At 41.4% G+C, this 24991-nt stretch overlaps 1 protein-coding gene across 2 annotated transcripts in view; it reads left to right on the top strand.

The window, feature by feature from the left end:
* The window catches only part of LOC118789393 (fibroblast growth factor 14-like), a 124279-nt gene that overhangs the window by 60560 nt on the left and 38728 nt on the right, over window positions 1–24991 (top strand). The window contains exon 1 of one of the 2 annotated variants that reach the window (XM_036545796.1): window positions 21416–22171. The exons of the other annotated variant lie outside the window; for it this stretch is intronic. Within the exon in view, the coding sequence (XP_036401689.1) occupies window positions 21979–22171 (193 nt within the window). The 5' untranslated portion in view covers window positions 21416–21978. Of the gene's footprint in view, window positions 1–21415; window positions 22172–24991 lie in introns of those variants that run through there. 2 annotated transcript variants of the gene reach the window in all.

The raw sequence follows: 24991 nt of genomic DNA, 5'->3' as shown, positions 1-24991 counted from the left end.
ATGTTTCTTGCTTTAAAAAATTCCTTTATCATATAGCAGTCTTGGTTGTAGTAATTTTCTAAGGGCTACTGAATCTGCTCCACGTGATTAAAAACATTCACTCATCAGATGGACAGATAAAAACATCCACTTTCTAATTTCAAACCTGGGATTATGGGATGTGGAAGTTGACAGGCTCCACTGTGAGACCAGAGGAAGACAGAACTGTGGGTTTGTCACCAGTTTCCCCTTTTGAGAAATCGAAGCTGATCTCTCCCTCTCCCTTGAAATGCTGACTGGTTTGTAGGCCGCTGCTGGCAGGGGAGGCAGCCATAACTGTAATCTTGACTGCCTGGGGTAACCTACCGCTGATGGGCCTGAGGGGTTGCCACAGTTACTGTAAATGCTGGAGGTGGACAACAAACATTACAAAAGTATGGGGACAGCAGTGTCCAGATGCCTGCTACTTCCCATGTGCATTGATTTTTTTTTTTACAGGCTGATAGTAGAGATCAAGATCAGACTGAATCCTGGGAAACCTTGTGAAACACAGAAGATGTGTACTGTGATTAACAAAGCTTGTAGTCTGTAAGACGTCTGGTCCTTTCAGTTCACCCCCAGTGGCAGCGTTTTGTGGAAGTGACCGGGGGGCTGGGGTTGGGGTGTGTGTGCGAGTGTTGGAGGGGTGTTAGGGGGTAAACAAGGGCTACTCCTTGGGGTCTGCGGGAGCAGAAGGACGAGCAGCTGCTGAGGTATCGATTGGCCATCACTGGGGGGGGGGGCTGCACCTCTGTCCCCTCTCGGATGTGATCATTAGTGAGCCGGATTGGTGCTGATGCTGGCACTCGCGTGCCTGTTGGTTCAAAGCTCCGGAGAGGCCTTAAAGCTCCATTATACCGTGTCCGTCCTCTCCAGGTCACATTTAGGGCATGCGGCTGTCTCCAGTGTCAGATCTGGAGAAGTTTCAGAGGAGAGGGCCTTTCAGGGTTTAAAATTAGACCTATGGACAAATGTGCACTGTCCTATAAGGCACTGATGAAGTAGGGCTGCGTTTATCTCGGCGCTTCCCAAAGTAGGTTGCTTGTAATTGGCCAGGTTTTAAATTAGAAATCAGGGTGATATTTTAGAACAGATAACACCATGCTGAAAATGAAAGAGCATGTAAAAGGCCTAAATCTGTCTCTCTGATTTATGCCATTGTGTTGGCCACATAACAGCTTTTACCGTCTTGTGACACCAGCAGTTTATTTCTGTTTAGGCTTTTAATGATGAATGATATTGCAGATTTGAGCACCCCTTGATCACTCCTGCCCATCCCCCCAAGAGTGAATGTTCTCACAGTAGTATGTGCTTTAAGGCCGACATGCACATAAAAAAAGCCAATAACAGGTGGATCAATGGGAGCTCCATATTCCCCTGGGAAGCAAGAGGAGAACATAACAGCTAAATAAGCATATTTTCTGCCGGCCAATTGTCCTGTAGAATTCTCATATTTTGGTACCACTGCTACTATTCTACATGAACAGTTTTGGACAGTTCTCGTAGGTGGAGTTTCACATTTGCGCTGGGGGAGGACAAACATTTTTTGACTGACATCGGTACACAGTCGAACTATTGCGTGACGTGTTACGCATATACGTACAGTAACAGAAGACAATAGTGCCAAGCTTGCCATAAAGCCAAACAACACAGGGCATCAAATCAGTTTCTGACCACTTTGTACTACATCACACATAGGCTTACGTAGGGTATTTGTCTTTCACACATGAGCGCACACAACTGAAGCGTACTGGCAACCATGAAGTTAAAGTCTGTTAAAAGTGACATATCAATTTGCTTATATTATACTGTTAGGTTTTCATTTTCCATGTACCCTTTTAAAACATTTAGTGTACACATGAACTAATTTCATGTTAAATTGAAAACTACGAAATGTGCATACCCACTCATATCTAATTTATAGTGCGCGCACACGCACACAATTGGAAAATGCTCAGCAACAGTGTCACCTGTTGTTACAGTAGGCTTGTAAAATATATATATATATTAATGAATGTCTGTAACTGCTCGTCGTATAACAGAAAGATAGCTAGATGAATCACTGAATGCACAAAAGAGAGAGAACTTGCATCTAACATCGCACATCGTAACGTGCCATGTCACATGACATGAGTGCTCAGAAATGAATTTATTACAAAACCAAACATAACAGATTTCAGATTTATTTCTTACAATCATTTTATTTTATAAAATGCAATAAGTAATTGGGGAGGGGGGGGGGGGGGGTAAATTTTACTACCTTAGAAACTTTCAAAGGAGTTAACCTGTTGAATTGGCAAGCACACACAACAATGATATTGGATTTTATTGTTCACAATACATTACTTTGGGCACTAAAACGTGTGCTTTCTCCAAGAATGTTCAGTGTTCTCTCCTTAATCAACACTTTGTAGAAACAGAAGCCAAGTGTAGTAAATAAACGACAGTGATTTGCGTCCAGATTGCTTCTGTATGAACCCATTAGAGATGATTAAAATAGAAGTTTGGGCATCAACCTGGATCTCATTTTCCCAGAAGTCTGAAATGTGGCCATTTTCATGGGAACTTGAAAGCTGAATGCTGGATTCTGTTACTACTAAATATTAAATCTGTTTGAATAAAAAGGCAGATCCAGCCAATGAATAACCTTTCCTCTTATTTCTCATATGATCATTATACTGCTCGTATACTGATCGTATTTGCTTTTTTAACAGCTTTTGTTAAAACGGATTCTTTCCGTGTTTCCAGTTCTCTTTTAAAGAACAGCAAGTTGGACCAAAGGTGTGTGGTCATTTTAAAAGGTTTGTAATTGAAACATGAGGCAATTGCAAGTGCGAAGTAATTCAGATTTACCACAGTTGAATGATTCCGGAATGATTCCGATTTCTGATGTCAACATTACCCGTCCAAGAGCAAGTGTGTTCCACAGCTCAAAATAGTACTTAGACTACGCCGCGAAAGAAAAGATAAAATTTCATATACATGCCACAATTTGAGAGAGAAACCTAACTGAAAATGCAGCAATACGTAGATGTAGCAGTGATATGGTGCGCATGTAGTTTTTGCAGTTTGGATTCTGCATCAGGACTCATCCATGTGAATTACTGGATATATCTGGATGAGGCATACCTGGAAACTGATCTCAGGTCTGCTGATATTTGAATAGGTCCTCAGAAACTAATTATAACATTTTACATGCTCATGTGGCTGGATGTGATATGGCAAAAGACTTGGTAAAAAGTACACTGCGTTAAATCTGGTCCCATTACCCAGCAGCTACTGTATGAGACCCCTTTCCTGCCACTCTGCAAAACGCTCCATAAACAAGCTTATGTCTGCCATAAGCAGTGCAGCTGTGCCCTGACCACATCCAAACAGGCATAAACCTATCACACAGCACTGTGATACCCAGTGCCATCGTAAATACAATGTGCTGCAATACATTCACAAGCACATGACAACATATCCTTATAGTAATGGGAAGACCACGCAAGCAAAAGTAAGATTTGAGTAATGACTGAATAAGGAAGAAAGATGAAGGACAGAACAGAACTACTACTGCTTTTCTGGAATTTTAGTTCATCATCAAAATTTTCCTCAAAAATGTAAGCAAATTAGTAATGTGGTCTTCCAGATAGTTATCGGCATTTGTAACTAGGTCTTGGAAAACATGTACGATTCCTCTCCAGATTCAGCGATTAGACAGAACGAAACAGAATCCTGACAATTGTGTGGCATTGTCTTAAAGAAACACAATGGAGTAGTTATCAGCATTATAGACCAAATGTGATTATGTCAAGTAAATAATGAAACATATAAACTGCCTCAGAGAAATGTATTTTTGTTTTCCACATGGCAATGATATCCATGTCAATGCTAAGTGTATGATAATTTTAAGCAGTCTTTTAAGGAAGGAATTCACAGTCTTCCACAGTAAAGATAATACAGACAGACTGAGATAATCTCATTGGTTACATTTAAAATGCAGAAGAGACTTTAGATTTAGAAGTTTTGCTGTTGCTTTCAGGTTGTACCTCCATCTGTAAAGATGGTGAAACACAGGGGTGAATTGCCTCACTTCTCCTCATAGTAAATACAGGGGAACTCTAAGGGTTTGGTCACTGTTACAGCAAAATGATCTTCCTGAGAGCATACTAAATTATTGTAGACTTAATGGGATTCTTTAATTACTCAATTGACAGTGCACTTTGTCTGTGAGTGAGAGTGAGGTGGATTAATGATAGACTCTTAGCTTCAAATCATTTTGAAGGCAAGTTATTGACATTTGTTGACCGAAGTTGTAGGTTTATTTATTATACTGTGTAATGTTAATTCTTAAATGTGTAATATGCCCAGGTTTTAAAATATTTCCCTCATTCAAACATGCAGACCATTCTTTAAAAAAGTAAATGGGAAAAATACCTGAAATTTATACAGTCAAAATATTTTTTGTTGTTTGTTTGCATTCTAACATTTTTGGTGGAAGAGCCTATATTTGTTTTTTAGCAGTTAGTGACATGATAGGGTATTCAACTATAAGATCATCTTTTGATGGGATTAAATTTGTATTAGTGTCCACGCTGGACTATGTCATTGCCTTCTCTTTTATATTACAGTAATTCAACTGACTTGAATTGGCACAGCATGCATTCTGAAAGGGGTTATAGCAGACCTGTGCCAGGATTCAGTATGATTGCATTTGCTTTATATTGTATCATAGGGAATTTTAAATCATTTAGGAAAAAAAGATGATGTTTGCATCAGGAACTATACATTAGGATTTTGTATGTATAGGTTGTTTTAAATAAATATCTACTGTTATGTTTTGTACCTGTCACTTCACATGAGCAAACTGCCATGACATTGTGTATTTTGACTGGTGTAAAGCCACAGCAGACTATGGGCTTGGGCCTGGGATCTTTATGATGTGAATGAGATGTAACTCCCTCTTACAGAACATATCGACTTCTCTTTGCGAACCAGCATCCTTTCAACAGTGCAATTTGACACAGAAAAATCAGGTCACTGGTGCAACAGGCCTGGAGAGCCTGGCTTCCTGCACATCTGTGATGGCAGTATCTGCCAGACCTCCTGCGGGGTGCTGCTGAATGCGCACTGCCGGAACTGCGCTGTGATGCTCCAAGCGTTCCGCACAGAATGTGCGCTGCAGTGCACGCCTGATACCTTTCAACAGCCCCCGTGCATTTACACGATTCTGTCCAAAGAGTCTCCAGCGCAGTGAGGAAAATGACTTTCTTTCTCTGTCTTTTTTTTCATAACCAGTGCTTGGTACGTGGTGACTTTTGGAATCATAGTCTAGCTGATACAACAACAGCTTTATCAATTTCATCTGTACTAAAGCTCCATGCAGCTTCAGATATAAGAGAGTATTGCTTTGAGCAGTGCACTTAACCCGAATTGCCACAGTAAACATCCAGATAAATGGTTGACGTGAATTGTGCTTGGTAAGCTACCTTGGACAAGGGTGTCTACGTGTTCAAGCAAATATGGGATGGTAAAATGTATACGTATATAATGTTAATAAAAACATTTACAGGCCTATATCAGAGGGAGAATATTGACAGCACCCTTCTTTGCAAGGAGTGTATTACGTTCTCCTCTTAGTTTTTTTTTTTTTTTTATAAGAATTTGATTGCTTAAGCTGTTCAGTGTAGAAAAATCCAGCCATAGCCAACATATGCCTTGATTACATTTCCTTAAATGGTTTTACACCACTTCATAGGCAGTGTTGCAGCGTGTAATCACCTAATGCACAGGGTATCTTGGTCGGTTGTGATTAAGTAATGCAACTAGAAGTATTGAATGTGGGTCCTGCTGAACTGCTGATCTTGGGCAGTTATTGAATTCAGTCGGACCCAAGGGAAGTGTTTGCTTTTTAGTTTTGAACAGTGTTAGTCAAATGCCTTTGCTGTTCAGCAAAACTTGAAAGGTGGGCAGCTATGTCAGCCCTAATAGAGCCGGGTGTTCTCAAAAGGGAAGGCAATGTATCTGATGGAGCTTGCCAGAGAGAGGCAGGAGTGAATTAGAACACACACACGCACACACGCACACACACACATATGGGCAAGCACACAGAGTACTGTTCTACAAGTGTCCCTGCAGACACCAAACTCTTGGCATATGGCAAGCACGGTACATTTGACAATCAATTTGCAGACAGCAAGTGGCTGATGTTCAACTTCAGAATGACATTGCGAGATTTGCGTTTATTCAACCCAGTGCAGTAACTTGCTAAAACATTGTTACGCAAAAACTAATATTGGATCCAATGCAACAGAGTGGGTTTTCTCTCTGTTTTAGTTCCCATTTTTGGTGTTGTATTAAATGAATACTAGTAGAAACTAATTGTACTGTAACCTTAGCTTACTTGCCACCCAATGTATATTCACCTGTATAGCAATACTGTATGTTATGTATGAAGCACAATGATTATTCACAAACGAAAAAAAAAACGAAGAAATATATTTTAGTGTACTTCCCCCTGGGCATTACAGCACACTGTTTCTTCAGATGATGCATCACCACCCAATCAGGCATAATCGGCAAACACAGCTCAGGTTGATTTGCATTATAAAAGGAGTCATTAACCTAGATGTATTAGCAGAGCCGCGTTTCTGTTGGGGTGAAACGCAGGGATTTCCCCTGTTCCTTTGTGCTTTTACAACCGCAGTAGGAGTGAGAACTGGCGTGGCTGTTGCAGGACAATCACGAGGTGTGTGTGTGTGTGTGTCGGGGGCGGCCAGATGTTGCGTTATGTTTAGTGCGGGCATGTGTGCAGAATCTCATACACATTGAGAGTGGGGTGGCAGCGTAGCATGGCGGTAAGGAGCAGGGCTTATAAACTGAAAGGTTCCTGGTTCGATTCCCTGCTGGGGCACCGCTGTTGTACCCTTCGGCAAGGTACTTAACCCCAAATTCCCTCAGTAAAATTTCAGCTGTCTAAATAGATGATGTGTAAAGAACCGTAACTATGTAAGTTGCTCTCGATAAGAGCATCTGCTAAATGCCAATAATGTAATGTAACGCATAGGATTGCCGTTAACCTTTCAATCATTAGACTGTAACTGTACCATTGTCTGGATGCCTGGGGAAGGCTGGAGGTTCAGGTACAGTATGAAAAAAGTGCACACCCCCCCCTCTTTCTCCCAACCCACCGGTTTGCACACATAAACCGGTTTATGCACTGTAAGTGCCTGCCTGAAGACCCCCCCCATCTCTCCACATCCCATCTGCGAGATATTCCTAGCGGAGCAGTCTGGCGGGATCAGCGTCTCTGCCTCGTCTCTGCCTCCAGCCACCGTGTTTATGTACAGTTGTGCGCAGTATTTTTCATGTCAGCTTTGATTTAGACTGTAGAGAAAAGCCCTGGCAGCGGCCTGGGTAATGAAGAACTGTGCTCGCCGCGCGGCGCGGGCCGATCCGACAGAGGCAGGACTCATGTTTTATGAATGCGGGCCCTCGATAAATGGCTTCCGCGGCAGCTGAGTGGTATACGGGCCCCCTCGGCCCCTCCCCTCCTGTTTTCCGCTGCTGCCTGTAAAAGGCTTCGCCCTAATGTCGCGTTAATTGATTGTGTCAATATTTGTTTAAGAGATGGCCCGATGTAAATGAGGGCCTCTGACAGGCGCCGTAACTCTGCAGAAGGGAGGTGGGCCCGCGTTTCACGGGGAAAACTCCACGTGTGCGCGAAAGTTAAAAATAAAGCATGAATCAAATTCATAATTCATTTGCATACATCACCCGAGTGACGGGCCCTCTTTTCCCGCCCGCTTTTATGAGCCATGTCTCTCTTTGAGCTCCGATCAAGGCCTCCACTCAGTTTACATTCAGTACAAAACCAGCAGCATGCTCGACTCAATATTGTTATCAGCACGTCATAAAAACTCCATGAAATAACCCCTCATTTACTTTAAAGCCACGGGGGCCATAATATAATTAGTTCATTATGAATTTCACTGACCAGCATGAGAATGAATACATGAATCTGTTTGTTGAAAACAGTCTTTAACTTTAGCATTTGACTGTGTAGACGCTGTGTCTGTCCTGACGGCATTCTCGATTTAATAACAGAGACGTGGAGAATCGATTATATGATGTGAGAGGGGGTTCCGGTCTTCTATTTTCCTCTCTTAGCACAAAAGTGCGTCTCCTGCATTGCCTGTGCACAGTGTCTGTGAGGAGAGGGCCTGCACTGTGTTAGAGGGGACCTCGCTCTGCCCTCAGCGCGTTCGATGAGAAGCTCGGAGATCTGATGTGCTGTGCCTGTCGCCCTCCGGAGGGCAGGCTGTGAGTACGGCGGGATCTGCAGGCCCGACTCGGCCACCTGTGGATGCCGCCCCGCATGCGTGACGCGCCAGTTCAACTTCGCGAAAATCCCTCGGGGGAGCACGCTGGGCGTTGCCTAGCAACGGTGGGTTCCCACTGCAGGAGCACTCTGGCTGCCTTGTCAATTAAGTGAGAGAGGGTGTGGGGTGCCGGGGGAGGGGTGGGGTGGGGGGGGGGGGGGCGTGCTATGAATCAGCAAATCTACTTGGTGATGAGAGGATCCCCTCTCTCCCGCAGAGATGGGTATCCCTGCCAGAGCCGGCCTATCAGAGCGGGATGCCCGGAAAATGGGCTGCCGGCCCGCATCCTCTCCATCCTCCCAACAGCGCTCCCCGTCCCTGAACGGACTGGACACAGAGCAGGAGCCATTGCTGGAGTGTGTCTGAATGGAAAATGTCTCTGAATCCTGATTTGTACATATACTGTACGGTCAATTCTGTATGCAGATCAATGCAGCTACACTCTTTACAGCCAAATCGATACTTTGGGCTGTGTGAATCAATCAGCATCAATTGCAACTAACCATCAACAGTAGGACAGAACATCAGTTTTTACCAGTTTTTATTTTGTTCATTTAAAGAGCTCTGTTTAATTTGTCCTCTGTTTTTTTCCAATCTAGATTATTCAAAAGAAAGATTAAACAGACAGTTCTACATCCATTTATAACTGCAAAATAAAGCAAGTGGTAGAGCACAATTCCAAACGCAATGCATAAAATTGACTTAAAATACCCTTGCGTGAATAAACTCAGGGAAAGTTTTGGTTCTGTCAAGTGCTTATACATCTGCGTTTGAGCACCGCTGACTTGATTTATGCTTTGTATGTCAGTCCAAACTATTTCTCCTAGGTTACCCTTCAAAAATGTGACATTTTCCTAAAAAACCCCTGAAAAAAATGAATTTCAAATCAGAAATGTTAAACAATAAATGTAAGATAAGGATTTTTTTCAGTGAACACACCTATTCTAATCTTAAAAAAATGATCAGTGATAACAAGGATTTGTACAGCTGAAAAATATCTGCTGCCATGTTTGCAGCTTACATACTGCAGAGGGGAAAGCATGAGATTTACATGCGTTTAACCAATCCTTTTATGTCTGTCAATAGCAAAGCACTTCCTTCAGCAGCAATTGACCAGCTGTCTGGTGTTTGACAGTAGCAGAGAGAAAGTGGAATTCTGATTGGAGGGGGCGCTTTTCCCCCCCCGATATGCTAAAAATAGACAGAGAGTGCTGAGACGTCACTTCCTACATTGGTTGAAAATCGCCAATACAGCAGAATAAGCCTGAACAGAAAGAGTTTCTGTTAAAGGTGTACTTATCCACGGTTTATTAAAGCTTAGTAGCTGGTAAATATATTCATGTGCAGACACAGATTTCTTTTTTCCTCTGTGTGGAGGTTGAATGGTGTTGTTTATTTAGATTGACAACATGGAATACCAATAGCCAAAGCAATGAATTGGGCGTCTGGTTAGTTAACATATTGACAACATGTAATCGCTCTCTGTGGTTGATGTGATCACAGAACTGTTTCTTTCTCAGACTCTTTTGCTGACTCTTGAGACTGGAAGAAGGAGTCTGTGTGAAAAGCCAGTGTAAAGCAGAGTCATGGTTAATCAGCATAGATGGAGCGCAGTGCTGTGGGGTGCTGCTGGTGGAGATGGATATGCTGAGGAATCTCTCTGAGAGCTATCTCTCTGAGGTTTGCCCGCCTTTCTGCTTAATCCATCAGTAAACACCTAGTGCCAAGATCAGGTGACTTCACTGAGCAAAAAGACCTGTATAAGCCTCCCATCCACCAGGGGTGCTGTCCTGGGCTCCTTGCAGATGGAAGAGAGCTGCTTCACAGATCCGACCACGCAGTGGTGGTATTGCCATATGTAGCTCCAAAAGTAGTCTGAGTTACTTCAAACTTAATTCATTTGGAGCATAAAGCCACAAATGGCTGGCAACATATGGTGTAGTGCTCTAGTCTGTGTACATTAGGGTCAAGTCCCAAACAGGACTCTGCTGTTGTACCCTTGCCTTAATGTAAAAATTCAATTGTATAAGTGTATGATGTTTTTTGAGAGGTAATACTTTATAATTATGCTTATATGTACATGGTATATGGTCATATGTTAGCATTCAACACCAATCATAAAGGACCAAATAGAACTGAAGTGGACTTTGAATTACTGCGTTATCTAGCAACCTTATTCCTGTGCTGTCATTATGAGTGACGGACTATAATAAGACATCCTGAGCTTATAATAAACTTATTCTTAGCTTAATTATTCGGATGTGTTGTCCTGGTTTGCATATATGCAAATGATTCCCTTTGGCATAAGCAGAGAGGGGTAGCTTCCATTCCCACATTGCGCTGAACTTGTTTCACTTGATATCCACGAGGCTGAGCGAGATGCCTTTTCTTCCCTTTGAAGATAAGGAGGAAAACTCTTTTTAACTTAATGAGTGAATTAAAATTTAGTTTGATTGCAAGAAATTTGAATAAATTCTTAGATGAATTTTCTGCAAATTTGTGTGCCTGAGAAGCGGTATCTTTAGTAGATGCTGAAGAAAAAAATATAAAAATGTGACCCGTATTGAAAACATGCTGGTGGTTTGTACAGGAGAAATAAATAACAAATGCAGAGTAATATATTATAATATATTCCCCCTGTCACGTACAATGTTTAGCCAACAATCAGCTTTGCTTTTCGGGATGCAGTGCTATGAGATGAGATGACAACACCAACTACATTTTACTTGTGTACACTGGGACGCCATGGTGTGCGTGTGAATGTGTGTGTGTGTGTGTGTGTGTGTGTGCAGATTTCAGACGGGGGACAAATGCCACAGATATAACAGATGGCTGGATATTTCTTCTGACCTCAATGTCTCCAACATGACTTTATTAGTTTCAGTGCATGTGATGTTCTGCTGTATCTCTCTAGAGAAATTTTGACAATTAAGTACGTTTCCCAGTGCAGTTCATGACAGATATCCTCCAGATATCCTCCAGTCTCACCAGTTTACCTTCAGGACCGAACACACCGAGGCTGGAGTAGCCTTCTGCAACCACTTGAGGGCAGCTTTGTTGTCCTCAGAAAACATCAGCATTGCTCTCTGAGGCCTAACCAGTATTCACAAACATGCTTTTCTTAGTCTGGTCTTTCATTTTAATAAGCTACATTGCATGCCCTCACGATTATATGGACTTCATTGTCTATTCCTAGACCAAGGCTCTGTTTGATCCAGGAAACAGAACTTTTCAGCTGTCTTTTTGAATGATATTTTGTTGATTTATGTGTTGTTTTGTGGTATAAGGATATGTAGGCCAATAAACTAAGAAAACAAATGACATACTGTTAAATAATGCAGTTGTAAGCAACAAGTGGAGTGCATATTTCAAAAGGTGTATTCTCTCAGGAATAGTTATTGACATAGGTTGTCATTAATAAAGTCACATATACATAGATATATAAAAATCCACAAATACTGTACTCAATACTGTAGAGTAGACATATTTGTTTCCGCACATAGTGCTGCATTACACCAAGTGCAGGGCAAGGATGTCACATGAAGAATCTTTTTTGCTCTTGACTGTCCTCTAGTGGATATACTGTCACATGACAGTATCCTCCAGGTGCTACAGCCACTATTGAACTAAATCTGTCGCGTCAGAAAAGGGCTTTTGTGATCACAGCACCGGCTCTGTTAAACCATTCATTTAGCAGCTATAGAGGCATCTCTCAGTGATAAATGGTTAGTTTTGCCGTGGCAATATCTGTGTGTATGCACCTTACTTAAAACCGGTGATGGATTCTGCGCAGGTGTTTCTAACAGGTTGTGAATGAATAGGAAATAATATGTTTGCGTTAGTGTCTTTAAACCTCTTCTTTAAACCTCTTTTTTAACCTCTTTAAACCTACCTGCTTTTATCTGAGGCCAAAAATATGGCAAACCACTTAGGAAAGTTAGTAAATAATAGATTCTACTATAATAAAAAAAAAATCTGTATGACTGGTGCCCATTGTCCAGTCTGTTTTTTCCCAAGTAAGCACTGTTTGGTGCATAGGACTTTGTCTCTTTTCACACTGAATACTCCTGTTTTTGCAGTCTCACTCTAAATGTACCTAACTTGACTAAGGTCCTACATATGAAATATAGGTTTGCTTCGTACCTCTGGCATTCTGTAGGTAATCCAGATGATTTGCTGAAGTTGAATCTTTCCCACTTCCATTACATTTACCTACAGTCTTACTAACAGTCCCTTTTATCCAAAGTGAACTCCTGGGCCAATATGAGAAGCAACATCAAATGCAGATAACAAAGGGATAACCATGGGCAACAAAGGAGTCAAAAGTAACATAAGTGAGGTTAAGTGCTAAGCTAATACTCAGGTCATGTACTGTTCAAGTGAATGGAGCTAAAATGGAGTGCAAGCTATGGAGTGCTAGCTATAGAGTTTAATCAGCTATGGAAATGGCACTACGTACAGATGAAGAGCACAGCTTGTGTTCGGGCTAACCTCAGTGCTTGTCTTTCAGTTTGCCTGGGAAGCTGGAATTGTAAAGCTTGACAAGCATGTCAAACTGTGATACCAGGCAATTACATTGAATCAAAATAAAAAATATTTTCTCTATACTTAGAAACATCATTGGACTGTGTCTACAGCCATTATTTTATGTTTTCTGAAAATGTTATGATTTGTGTTTAATTTTCATCATATGCGGTGCTGGGAGAGTTAACTGTGCAGTTTGACTCATATTTTTAAAAATGGATGGATTGTCTTAAAATAAGCCTCCAACTGTACGCCACAATGGATTACACAAACACGAGAGTGGGGAAGAGGGCCTGCCTTGTCTTTGCTTGCCATACACGACTCACTCCTCTGTGTGCACTTGTTTCCTGCATTTTTGGGGTCCGGGGAGAGAGGGCCGATGTCCTGGAGTCAGTCCACATTTCCGCTTTTTTTTTGGAAGGTTAGAGCCCTCCACTCATCTGTGAGAAGTGCTTGTTTCCTTTGAATGAGCATCACGAATGAGATTCTCCTCTGGAGACACGTTTAAAACACTTCCGCAGATGAGTGACTGGTTTTATTATTTAGAAAGTTTTTGTGTGCTTGTTGTCTTCGAGAGGGGAACTCTTTAAAGTATATCTTCTCTTTTCAGTTTTAAAAGGTTTCCCAGTTTATACTTCTGAGGGTTTTTGCTTTAGAAAAGTTTCAGAAGATTTAGTCAGAGAGGAAAGCTGCTCTTTTTTCCCTAGGTTAGAAACAGATAAAAGAGCAATAAATTATGATGTTATGTTTTAGCATGTATCTGAGACACAATATGATGAACTGCATTGATGTTGCACTTGTTGTTGTTATAATTGCCTTGGCCATGCACTCCGTGTTATTTAATGCAGGTTGGTAGCTGTGTTTTCAGCCCACTCTGTGCTCCCTCACACCTGTTTTTCTTGGCGAATGGTGTCACCAGTCATTTCCACTTTGTTCTCTTGCCAGACACAGCTCATCTGTACTTGTGTCCACTTCCTGTCCAATAACCTTCTTGGTGTTGTGCTGCTGCAGCTCTACTTAGCTTTGACCAACTGACCGAATCTGACTGCAGCGGACTGAGAAATCTGCAGTATTTGATCACTTCCAAAACAGCCATAGTGCCCTGGCATTCAGAGCCACAGACACGCCTTTGAAAAAGCTGTCTTTGCTTATTTCTGCACATTGGTCTGTGAGGTGATGAGTCTCACACATCCACACCCGGAGTATAGTCAAATGAATTAAGCAGAAGTAAAGCAAGTTAGACCTGGGGTTTGCAGGCCCACAATGCTTCACTGCCACTGTGCATTCCCAGAGATGCAGCTCATTTAGAACAGGGATCCTCTGTTTGCATGTCACCTTCTTTTCACTCAGCAGCTCCTAATTCTCATTTCTTTTTTCAGAAAAATCGGCATTTTTTACTGCTTCACGTCTGAGACTCTGCTCTCTTTCATCAAGCTTCTATTTTTCAGCCCAGTTTAGCCTTTTTCATCTGTCTGTGAACAGCTTGTCCTCCGCTCATTTCTCCAGAGAGCAATGGGAAGAGGAATACCTGATAATGCTCACCGCCATGACTGAGCGATCCTCTGCAGCCTTTCCCTCCCCCCAAACCAGAACTAATTACTGTCTGTGACACCGGCAAATCATCATTATAGGTGACCGAGTGGTCTATTTGATAACACAGCGGACCAGATTATTTGTCTCTTGGTACGCATTTGGACTGTCCCCAAGTTGCCTCATGCAGAAAGCCTTCTAGATGTTTCCTACAGCTGAACGAATGGCATTTTGAAGTCCTTCATGCGTGTAATATGGTGCATGATAATTCTGTTCGGCAGTCCCATGCACAGTGCAGAATCCTTTACTTTTTACAGCCCTGAGGTGTTGGTAACCCCTGCCATGCACAATGGTACGTTTGACAGACAGGACAAAAACCAATCAGATGGCTTACACGACGTAAACGCAGTGTGGAAGGGCGAACATTAACACGGCGACACCTTCCAGGTGGAGGTGTCTAGATGTGACATAACTGGGGCAGGTTAGCAAGCTAGTATCCTGTCAGGATTGTGGGCTTGTATGCTGTGTGAAGTTAGTCCCCCTACGAAATGTGCTATCCATTGTTCTTGCTGTGTAGTTGTGGGTTTGGTGGGCTGCATCCCCAAACTGCACCATTTACATGTGTCTGTGCAGTTGAGAGGCGGATGGGAGCCACGTGGCTCGCAGCAGTGAGGTCACAGCCCAGAACTGGGCAGAGAGCAGGCCTGGCACCCCCCCCCCTTCGAATGATGACCATTTAGCTCTGGCTACCGTGGCAGCCGCATGAGTTATGGTGACGGCCCTGATCACGATCCAGGGCCGTTGTGAATTAAAAGCAGCTCATCTGTCTTTACAGTGCGCTTTAATCTGCTCTCAGTCTGACTCCTGCCACCTCGGCGCATGTCATCTATCCAGATGATATACATCGATAAGCCCCCTCCCATCCCACGGCTTACAGCCTCACTACTCAACTCCTGGAAAGCCGCAGTGTTTGCAGGCTTCTGTTCCAGCCAGGTACTTCAAAGCCTGATTGAACTACTCACTTTCCTGATTGAACCAATCAAGGCTCCTTCTCCAGTTTTGAGTGTGTTAATGCCATAAAAATAGCACGGAAACCTGATGGATCAGAGGTCAGAGGTGAATTGGATTAGATTAGAGATCACACGTGTTTGTCAGCAAAAGGTGCAAAGATCACAGGTCGAAAACTGAGGACAGCAATCGTCATAATGAGCAGCAGTTATATTTTGTCTTCAATGAAGATTGTTGTCAAACAAGTATAGACTGGCTTTGAAAAATGGTTTAATCTGATTCCTTCACTCAAAGCTTGCACAGCACAATTCTATTTAAATGTGGCATTCCTTTAACTGGCTATCAGTATTTGCTTTGCATTTGTAAATCTGCCTTGTCCATAAAATGTTAACCCACAAAAAGCTACAGGTGCTTCTCAAAAAGTGTTGATAAAAAAGTACAATAATGCTGAGCAACATTTTGGGGTGTAAGCACTAAGTGGCCCTATTGTAAACAGAAACCACCTGGTGTACAGTGTCATATCCAGTGGTCTTGTGCTTTTCTCAGTGTAATAGCAGTGTTATTTAGTATTTAGTATGTGGAGTGTGGGGGCGGGACTCCCGTCAGCTCGTCCTCGGTCTTCCATGGCTCTGATGATGCGTGTTGCTTCTTTAATGCTTTCTGACTAAAGCTGCCTCTGAAAGGAGACCTCTGTCGACAGCTTGCGGAAGTGCACCCTGAGAAGAATCTAACAGAGGCAGACACTCCTGCCTGTTCTTCCCTGCTCTATCCTGTCTCCCTGCTAAGGTGGAACCCTGTGTGTCTGAGATGGTGGATCTTCTCAACATGTCACTTCCTATTGGGGATACAGAAATAAAAAACACAGCAGACATGTAGTCTTTGTCTTCCAAAATGCTGCATTACACAGTCATTTCCCATGTGAAATGATATTCATGAGTGCCCATTAAGGGCGACACAAGATGCCTGTCATAAGGTGCTGACTGTAACTAGTGAAACTGTCAAGTACATCGACAATCACCAGGGACTTATTTTCAGAACGGATGTGAGTGATTCAATTGGGTTTCTGCCACAGAACAATACAGGCACCGCTATGATGGATGCTGTCATCAATAAAGGGTGTATATTCCCCATCTCATAACAACATCACAAATATCACATCAAAGGTTACTCAACTGTGGCAGGGACATGAAAAATCTATTAGATTTTTGGTGTATCACAAAATTGGAAGAGTTTCTCTGGAACAGGCAGTCTTCCCATCAGTTTTGACCCCATCAGTTTCCCTGAGATTTAATTATCATTATAATTTATTTCAGCATGTTTTATAATCCCTTGTATGAAGTCATAATTATTCTCAGTTTCAACAACTTAAGACTTATTGCTGTATTTCAGCTTTGTGTACGATAATGAGCTTTGAACGAGCTGATATGCAGATATACTGAATTGCTCTGACCTGACACTTTGAGTGCATCCTAAAATGTTGTGCCTTTTCCACAGAAGATTTCAAGTGATCTCATCTGCATAGCAGTTGTCTGGCACTGCATTGTCTGCAGGTACAATAATGCCAGGCTGCATCTTATGACTGTTTTGTGGGACTAGAACAGGTTTTTTAAAGATCAGTCGTCTGTGTTTGTCTCCGCCTTCCCATAAACCTTTATTGCTCGCAGTGAGCTTCACCAGAAATGCTGGATCATTGACATTCACACAGCCTCAGACCAAGCATCTTTACCCCTTTGGTAACAAGGCTTTGTTATATGTACCACATGCAGTATGGGGATCAAAGGAGAGAGAGATGTGTTCAGCAAACGAGCTGCATGCAGTCTCTCTCTGCCACTGCACCACAGCAAGGCAATGCAGTCACTCCCTTTCACTGTAAATACAGTTCAGTTACCTTGTCCATTTTACTGGTTCCTGTTCCTCTCCTTGTGCTGGCTCATGAGAAGGGTTTTCTGTGCATCTCATTTGTTTACTCTGTGTGTATAACAAAAGGAGTCTTTCATTAATTCCACTGTTATGCATTGTGCTTGCAGGGCTTTGACAGTGGAGATGCTTTCTAATTGTTGTTACTGGTTAACCATATTACCTTTATAGTTGATTGGTTATTTTGTTCAGCTACTGCAAAATGTCATTGGGAAATGGTAAAGGGTTCTCACAGATTGCCAAAAACTGGGACGTGCTTGCTCTTTCCAGTGTCCTCAGTTAGGTTCTTGTTTATATTTTAAAGTGGCTGTAAATGTCAGGCACCCTTTGGCAATGACTTGCAATCAGCCTATCATTCGCTGGTTCTTTATAATAGTTCCTAAGCACAGACTGTAGAGCTACCAGAGGACACAGAATGGGCACCGCTTATATAATGGCAACTGCTTAATTGTAAGTTTCCAGCAACAATTCTGTTATACCTTTGCTCATAATTGATTAAACGAAAGTAGTGTTCTTTATGGCATATTGAACATGTATGCATATTCAGGGGTTTGATTAAAACCTGAGTCTGTGAGGAAAATCATTCCCCAGTATACAGTGGCAAGAAGAATCATCCCCCCTTTCACAATTAAATTATGTCTTTTCTGTGAAGCCTCAGGTGTAATAAAATTTCATTCATGTACATGGAGGCAATATCTTGCAATATTTTTTACATCCTTCACCACCTTGAAAAGTGCTGACTCCACATTAGAAGTGATGGAATCACTAAAGGTGAGATGGGAAGGAAGCAGCTTTGATTAACATGAAAATTAGGCAGGGTTATTCGTTTGCGGCTCAGTCTGTGACACTTGCAGTATTCCTTTTTAGCCCGGAACCTTCCGCAGAGAGCCTAATTCTGGTTTTCTGATGAGTTAGCTTTTGTATAATTTTCCTCCAGAAGCATATAAGAGGGGGGTATAACCAAAATGACGTTAAAGCTTGTTCCTACAGTACATCTCAATAATTTACTGTTGAATTTAATGTTAAGCTATTAGGTAGTTCTTGGGCCCTCATAAGATCCAAAGGCAGCAGTATGCAACTATCCAAACTGACTGGTAGATGGGCACTGTTTACTTTGATCTTATACCAGCTTACATCTTACAGTGTACATCTCATTCCATCTGTATATTTCAATCTCTAGCTACAGTCCTATCAATAACAGTGTGAACATACAGTTTGTATTTCTCATACGCAAACATAAAGTATTGTATAAAAAAGGAAAAACAATGTCACTTGATGCTATATATGCTATATGTATGTGCATTTCAGTCCTTCTTTCAGAGTCAATATTTTAAGCGTTTTAATAAAACAAGATAACGAGACTCATAATTCTTTGCTGCTTAGAAAAGCACTAGGTCTCAACTACATTACCACCTGTGCATAATTAATAATTTAATATCACCAGGGAAAAAAACATTTTTAAATGAATAGAGTTCAACAATTTGAATGTCACAGAATATATTGTGGATATATCAGAATTTATCATAATACACTCAGATGGTATCACCCTATTCAGATTTAAGCGCGAGTAACTTCTGAAAGCATTGTTGCGACAGTTGTTGAAAAATTTTGTTTGAACACTAACCCAAAATGTCTGGGGAGGTAAGACTTCTCTGTGTCTTGTTTTTTTTTTTTTTTTTTGTGAAATGGTGATATAGATCGTTGGTTACGGTCGGCTGCACCTCTGGTACAATTGAACATCCAATATGCAATATGTTTTAATCTCGATGCAGATCATAAATCATTGAATTGGTAAACAAATTTAATCACTTAACACTTGCGGCATAAATTGTATCTCATAGCATCGTTTGACCTGAATGTGGTGTGTATTGTGCGTGGAGTCGTTGTTAAGGTGATAGTGTCCGCTGCTGGCTGGAATAATAACTGCACAGCTAACAGCCAACCTGCATTTCCATACTACTACGTTTCAGCATTCAGAAATCGAGAACACGTGGACGGTGTCGATCGGGAGGCGTCTTGGTTAATAGAGCTGCGGACAGGAAGGCAGTTTATAATGGGTTCAAGTGAAGATGTGACATCAGCAGTTGTATTACATGTAATCAATTTCACGAGATGCTGTACATACAACATAACTCCGATTACGATGTTAAAAACACGAGGAACCCTTTCATTTCTAAGTGTTTTTCAATGACAATCACTGAAAATGCAGATACACGTTCGCGATCAAGCGCAATCGCTGTCAATTTCAACACGAACATAAATATATTACTATTACAGAACCTTTGGTTACTCATGGGTGTTAACAGCAGCAGTAATTACGGATTTTACCAGACATGGCTTGCCTATTGCCGACGTCCCCAAGCCGGGAAGGATAATGCATTACAAGGACCAACAGCAGATGGCTCTCTTGCGTTTGGGAAGTGTGTCTGTGGTCGAGTTCCTTAAATGGCACTTACCTAAATTAGAAAATACCCTTTTCCTCACAAAGAAAAGAAAATGAAGCCCGCGCCCCCATTATTCCAGCTGCTAATAGTCTATGGTAAATAAAGAAATAAATTAAAATTATATATAAAATATATACAAAACAGGTTTAAGTACGGTCGCAGCCCTTCATAGGCTTCTTTAAAGTCTTGCAAGGCGTGCTCTGAATCCAGGGGAATCAGGCGCTGGCCGTGGTTCTGAAACAATTCTCTATGCTGCACGAACAAATCCCGAGCAGTCGAACGTACGCTGTAACTTTGTTGATATTCTGTGGACACTAAAGTTAACTAAACGTATGTTTTCTCTTGGAAGCCCCTTTAATGTTGACGTTAAATGACGGAGGCTCCTTATAGCTCCCAACGCCCCTATGATAAAGAATTATGAGACGAGTGAAAAGGTATGTCACTGCATGCTATGAAACGCCTGACTTGCATGATCGTCCATGCAATCTCCAGTCGACATAATGCTTAACAGAACGAAGCAAATGCACGTTCACCTCTATAAATCTTAAAAGGTTATTTTGGGGATTCTTGTGTAAATAAACTGTTGATTCATTGCTAATTCAGCGCTGTATGAACAGTAATGCTCAATGCACAGCTTTGTGCTGGATGCTTGAAACGTCATGCTTATTTCTTGACAATTAGCAATTAGGCTAGCGACATTGCTTTGCTTAATGTGTTGTTTTGCGTCCTTAACAACGCCCTGTGCTGTGGGTATTAAAGGTTCTCGGCGCTTGTCTGCTATCACGTTTGAGCGGGGGCGTTAGTTCTTGTACTGTCGAGGCAGCCTTACAAGTGTTAAATTTTACTACCAGCTCACAGGAACAGTCGAACCACGATTCTTTCCTTGAAGAAAAGTGTTTCAGAACGAAGGCTAGGCTTTCTCTTGTCTCACACGATGGCACCGGAGCAGTAAGCCGTTAAAACTTGTTGATGTTCAGGATGCTATGATATGTTGGCAAACAGAAGGCTATCGCTCTTCGCCTTTTCTCTGGCGCGGGACTCGGGGACAGAGGCGAAATGTAGCTGTTCTCTAAATACGACAGTTTTGTGCTGATTGTTTTAAAATAAAAACCACAGAAAGCCTTATTTCATCCGCTTTTAGGAGTCTCCCAAGTTTATTTATTTGTAAGCAGCTGTCACACGCGGCAGACGTCATCTTGTCGAGTACCGGGTCAGCTTTAGTTACGTTTTTTTTTTTCAAATCGGCATACAATTGCCTTGTTTTTGTTATTACGAATGGAAAATCATATACATCGGCAATAATATCCTCTACGCTGCACAAAATGGAATATAAAAAGATATTCTGAACGAGTACCTGCCATTCGGAGAAGTTTTTGGAGCGTAAATAAAAGCGTAATATTACGTGAAGCAAAGTTCTTGATCGTTTCGCTACTGTACTTACTATTCGACTTGCCACTCCTTAAAATGGACACTAAGGTAAAGGAACCTTCGGTGACAATCGTCCATTTTAAGACAAGTAAGGCTGTTCGCTTATAAACGTGGTGAATATGTGAACCAAAACGTCGGATTCGCACAGTCCCACCTGGGAGACAGGCGGACGTCCTTCACCAGTAATAATACAAGGAAATCGCTCTTGTCTGTTTTTATGCCTGACTGCTCTTCCAGAGGTTGAAATTATTGTTCAGCGTGCCGAATTATACATTTCCGATCACCAAGAGGAAAAAAAAGTGAGAATGTGATTCCAGACAGACTGGACCGTGGGTTTCCCGGCTTCATATATGTTGTTTTGAACTGGAACTACAAATGCTACATTAGGTTACCTGAACCTGAAAACAATATGCCAGTATGCCAAATCATAAAAAATCGAATTTCTTGCAAATTGGAGCCACAGTAGTCTAAATAACGGGGCTTTCCACAGAAATGAAACACGGTAACTCAGTTGTGTCGTCTTGTCAATAGCGTGTCCTCCAAGGATGATAACACCTAGCTTGATGTCTCATTTAAAATGTGTGTTTTGGACTTTCTCGGAAAATATCCGTACGTCTTACTGAAAAAGCGAGCACATTTTAAGCGCAAGCATGGGTCAATAGTAAACACCCCGTACGCAGAAGAAGGTTGTTAATGTCGTCTGTGCTTTGCATAAGGAGGTGAACAGTTTTGTTTATTGAGACATGGCAGCGGCGATTGCCAGCGGTTTGATCCGGCAAAAAAGACAGGCTCGGGAGCAACATATAGACCGGCCCTCTACGCATAGGAGGAGAAAAAGCCCCAGCAAGAACAAGGGTCTCTGCAATGGGAACCTGGTCGATATTTTCTCAAAAGTGAGAATCTTCGGGCTCAGGAAGAGAAGACTACGGAGACAAGGTGTGGAAATCTCGGTTGTTGAATTGCTTGAGCCGAGCGCATTGTAACGCATGTGGCAACAACAAACCGGTTACATATTCAGTAGGCTACCCGATGCATTATTCACGAAACAATTTAGACAGCAAATTAAAAATGCATCATTGTAGTATTTCTGCTTTGACATCAACTTTAACAGCATTTTTCATCAGGACACATTTTTGAGTAACGCAAAAGTGTTAAGGATATATGGTGTTCCAATGCAGTCATTGTTATACATTACACATTAAAAGAAAAATAAGTCAATAATGCAAGTCAGTGATAGGCAGGTATAACAGGACAACTCGAGCTGGAGATCTTGCAGAGAAAATATAAACTACGGCGTTTATGTAAGGGATTCAAATGCATCAGACACATGTGTTTGGTAGCTGCTGTAGGAAGATGTTTGTTTTGCATGCGATTCATGTAAACTGACATCCTACATGAACCCTGCCTGTATTGTTTGAGACAGCACGCAGGGCTGTCTTAGTTTATTGACAGAACTGGTTTTGATCAGCATTAAACGCACATGAATTCATTCATCGCTCATATTCATCAGCAGGCAGTCGACTTGAAATGTTTTCCTGGAATGTGTGTCTTTCAAGTGCACGTATATTTATTTATTTATTAATTTATTTCATTAATTCATTCATTTTTGACTTATTCGTTTATTTTTCAGCTGATGCAAGCCAAGAGTGTGGGTCATTTTTTTTTGTCCTGCAATTTTTGTGTGCATTGTTTTGAGTTTTTTTTTCTCATTAATGCAATACCATTGCATCACATGAACTCTGATTCTAAATTTCTAAATCTGCATGACGGTATTGCGTTAAAATGTTAAAAGGCACTTTCTACGTGAATGCACTGTTGACGCTGAGCGCGTGCAGCAGGTGTCTAACTTGTTGCAGCAATGATGCTGATCTGAAATCGTTACTTGAAGAGACGTTAAATTTAAACGACTGATACGATTTATAGCTTATCCCACAATTTTGATAGTCACTTCACATTCTTCCGCACAGGGTGTTTTTGCATTTGAATTGGCATTTAAATCCCAACTGAACCCGAGCAACAGAGGTGCAATGCAATTGTGTATGAACTCATAGTTACAGTATGTGTCTTACCATGTCATCTGCAATGGTCCTCAAATTTAAATAAATGACAAACTAAAGACATGGCAGGCAGATGCCAAGACAACCTAGAGGAATGAATTATCCCCAGAACATCTTGACAGACTCACATTTGAGGTGACCATTTTTGTAAACCATTGAACATACGGCTTTCTGGCCCTCTAAAAACATTACATTTGTAGTGACTGTGCCTCTAGAAGCAGAACAGACAAATTTGAATTTATCAGCCATGACCTCAATTTGCAGATAAATTCAAAATACAATAAAAGGAAAAGGTTTCAAAAGAACACAATGGGATTGATTATTTGTCCTGGTTTATGGATGATAAAGAACTAATTATACCAAGGGGCAAATGCTTTTGAGTCCAGCACTGTAGCTTATTTCATGCTATTTGTAGTTAAGGGCCTTTTGGGAGTTATCTCATTAATTTTACATTCACATGAGATTCAGAAGATCTTTAGTGGGCAATTTTAACTGGAGCTATGAAGACCCACCAGGGCTATCTTCAGAATACCCACAACAAAGCATTCTTACATGTACTGTAAGCCCTAAGGAAGAATGCCGGGTCATGTGGAATGTTTTTTTTTTAAATACAAATCACCTGAAGGTCACCTCAAACAAATTAACCTTAACACACCACCAGATACATGTAGTCTAATGAAGCAGAATGAGAAGCAGTAATTTATTTCACAGCTTTATTTCACTTATTTACTGCGGAGAGGAACAAGATCCTTTGATGTATATGGAGGGCGACACTAGGTGGATGAGAAATTTCATCCAAGAAAGTATATTTACATTTAGCTGCACACTGCATCTTGTCATTAGCTTTGAGTATATTTTTTATATTAATGCTGTCAGCTGTTTGATGATGGCTGACATTACTGAAAAAAAAAAACGGTGTATTATATATTAACTGAATAGATGTAATGCTTGCTTCGGTTCAGTCAATGTTAAGGACAAAGCACTTTGTGATTAGATTGAATCTGGGCCTCTGCCTTTAAATAGCATAAAACCCGCTGCCTTTATTTTAAGAGATGCCCTCTTTATCAGATGACTTGATTGATGCTGACCCTAATGCAATCAGGCACTTTTCCTTACATGCTAAATGCATACAAATGGGCAAGACATTTTGTCAAAAGGCTATAAACATTAAAGGTACATATTTTTTTTCTCCCACAGATACTGATTTATTTATCTGTGTGTGTGTGTGTGTGTGTGTGTGTGTGCGTGCCTGCATGTGTGTGTGTTTAGATCAGGTGGGTCCTCATTTGATTCTATTTCACGTCTCCACAGAGGTCGCACATGTCTCTATTTTTCTTCCCCTGAAGGTTATTCCGTCACTCACAGCTTAGAAAACACAAGCTCTCCTTTTCTCTCAAGGAGCTACAGAGCATGAGTTCTGTCTTAGGGAAACCTGTAAACAATATTCCTCAGTGTTATTATTCTTGTATAAAATACTTGGGTTTTTGTATGTTCTTACACCACAGAATTTTGCATCAGCTGTTCTCTCCAACCTTTTTTAATTACTTGTGGTAAAAAAAAAAAAAACAACTTACAGAGATCTCAATATTATCTGCAAATGTTTTTAAACAATCCTAAAGCCAAGATGACCGCATGTCTAACTTATGAATTCAATTAGGTATACAGCTAATTCCTAGTTCAGAGCTATTGAATCTTGAAT

Source organism: Megalops cyprinoides, chromosome 14 (assembly GCF_013368585.1).
Source record: "Megalops cyprinoides isolate fMegCyp1 chromosome 14, fMegCyp1.pri, whole genome shotgun sequence".
Taxonomy (NCBI): Eukaryota; Metazoa; Chordata; class Actinopteri; order Elopiformes; family Megalopidae; genus Megalops; species Megalops cyprinoides.
This window is presented reverse-complemented; position numbering and strand designations above follow the sequence as displayed.